The following is a 2370-nucleotide window of genomic DNA, read 5'->3' on the forward strand; positions in this document are numbered from 1 at the left end:
TGTATTATATACGACCCGGCATACGAAGGGCATAATGGGTTGACATCTCTTTGATCTAGTACCACAGATCTCGAAAAAGTCAAGGTGAAGAGAGAGTAGTGTATTTTTAGGCACATTGTAAACCATAATTTCGCACTCGGATTAGAATTTCTTGAGAAAGAACGCCGTGGCCGAAATCGGGCGCGAAGATATCATCGCCTTCTATAAAGTATTTTACAAAAATATGGCGAAATTTAACATAAACAAAGACCATATATTTATACATGCTAGTTTATATCAAATATTGAAATTCATCTTTATTAAATACTATCGAGATAAACAATTTTATATTCTAATTTTCAATTCTCAGACACATTGAAACAATATGAAATGCGCTAAACTACATCTTCAAGATAGATCAACGATAAAGACAAACAAGACGAATAATGAGAAGCCTAGGAGATTCTGTCAGAAACGAATGGTTAATCCGGAACACGAGGAGGACCCTCGTTGGACTGATGTTTACGACAGGTATTTTTTTAAATCAATTATTGTATTGTCTCCGCAGAACCTTGTGTTCATTCGTCCACGTATATATATTTTTTCTTTTATTTCCGTTAATTAGGGATTTAAATTCGAGTGTGAATAATATATTATATTTTTCATTTATTTCAAATGTATCTTTGATCTGTATAACTGCCAATTGGTCATCATTTTATATGGGCTTTAACATAAATTAATTTAAGTTATATTATCAATATTATGATGCGCGTATATTATTATTTGACCATTTCATGATTATGTGTATTCGATTTCTCAGCCCAGAATATAATATAAAAAAATATAGAATCCAATATTTACTTATCTATTCGTAATACAATATTTACTTCTATGCTAAGATAGTATTTTATATCAAAATCTGATCCAAATTGTCAAAGGTTAGGACAAGAAGATTAATTCAACGAATAATACTCACTTTCAGATTCTATTGCAACAGTTACGAAATCTGTTCTTTAAATGAAACAAATGACAGCGTTGGAACTCACCAAGGCCGGGAAGATTTGTTTCTTACAGTCCAAAACTTGCAGTTTCAAGGAGATGTTGACCAGAGAAGGAAATCCAGAACAAGCTTCAAATACAAAACTTTACCCGATAGTCAGAAGCATCGAATGTTCGTTAAACAAGTTATAGACGACTCATATCAAACTGATGTGGCGCGGTCTTCAGTCCTCAGCGATTATGCCGACAATTACACAAAATACTTTTCAAACAACGATCTTTCCAGACCGTCATCTAGTAAATCCAGTATTATTTTATACAACTTGAATAACAAATGTAAAGAAAACAAGTCGACTCAAGTTGACTTAAGAAACGGTCAAGCAAAGAAAAAAATTAAATTTGAAAAGGTAAAAAGTTTAAAAAAGCGTGACGTCAAATCAGCTATTAACGAAGACCTCAAGCAAAGTCAATCTGATAATACAACTACGGATACAAAAATCACATATCACAGAAATGGAAAAAGAAAAAGCCTAACTATTTCAAGAGCAGATAGTCCTGCCACGGTTCAAGTTATTCGGGTTGATGTCGTCTGTAATTACAGCTGTAGCTCCACAATGTCTGATTACGACGAAGGTAAGAAAGACCTGAGCGCTATTGACACAGAACAGGACGACAAGGAAAATCAAATGGTGAAATCAAAAAGATCTCTTTACCCAAAAAAATATGTTTTAACGAATACCGTCAAAACCTTAGATGAGAATGTTTCTGGTGGAAAAGTCACATTGTTGTGTAAGACCTTTAAGCTGACTGATCGGGCAAAGATGTGCTCAGATAGAAAACCCATTGACTCAGTTAATCCTGTCAGACCGAATACGAGCAAACTTAGAAAATAAATTATTGAAACTATTTATTTTCATTACATAAGCATCATCTATAATTATGTTTTCTAGATTTAAATTTCTTTGAACTTTATTGCGGCATATTTTTCAAAATTTTTCAATCATTTTGATACGCTACCTTTAAAATTTACTTTTTGTTTAATATTTTAATTTTGAAAAAACTATGTACATGAAATGAAAATATAAACAAAAAAAATTAGCATGAATAATAGTTCAAAAATTAAGTCTTCCAAATATTCTTATAAGTTATATTTTTTTATTATTATAGAAAAAAGTGATATGTATTAAGCTATTAATCCGTATTTATTATTTAATCTTTTAATTTTTTGTGTTATGACTATATAACAACTTATTGTGATTCAGTTTATTTCTTTGCATTTTATTGACGTATATCAATCAATATTTCCTGAGTATGTAAAATACTGGATAATCGAAATAGTAAGCGTAGTTCACGTCTTTAATTAGATAAAGGCGTAACGTGTTGAGTACATGA

At 31.1% G+C, this 2370-nt stretch overlaps 1 protein-coding gene across 1 annotated transcript; it reads left to right on the top strand.

Moving 5' to 3' along the window:
* The first annotated feature begins 364 nt into the window (after positions 1-364).
* Positions 365-1948, top strand: LOC124543351. Its single transcript, XM_047121551.1, has 2 exons — positions 365-510; positions 962-1948. The coding sequence occupies exons 1-2, from the start codon at positions 365-367 to the stop codon at positions 1869-1871; spliced, it is 1056 nt and encodes a 351-aa protein (XP_046977507.1). The 3' UTR covers positions 1872-1948.
* Positions 1949-2370: the final 422 nt, after the last annotated feature.

This window comes from Vanessa cardui, chromosome Z (assembly GCF_905220365.1).
Source record: "Vanessa cardui chromosome Z, ilVanCard2.1, whole genome shotgun sequence".
NCBI lineage: Eukaryota > Metazoa > Arthropoda > Insecta > Lepidoptera > Nymphalidae > Vanessa > Vanessa cardui.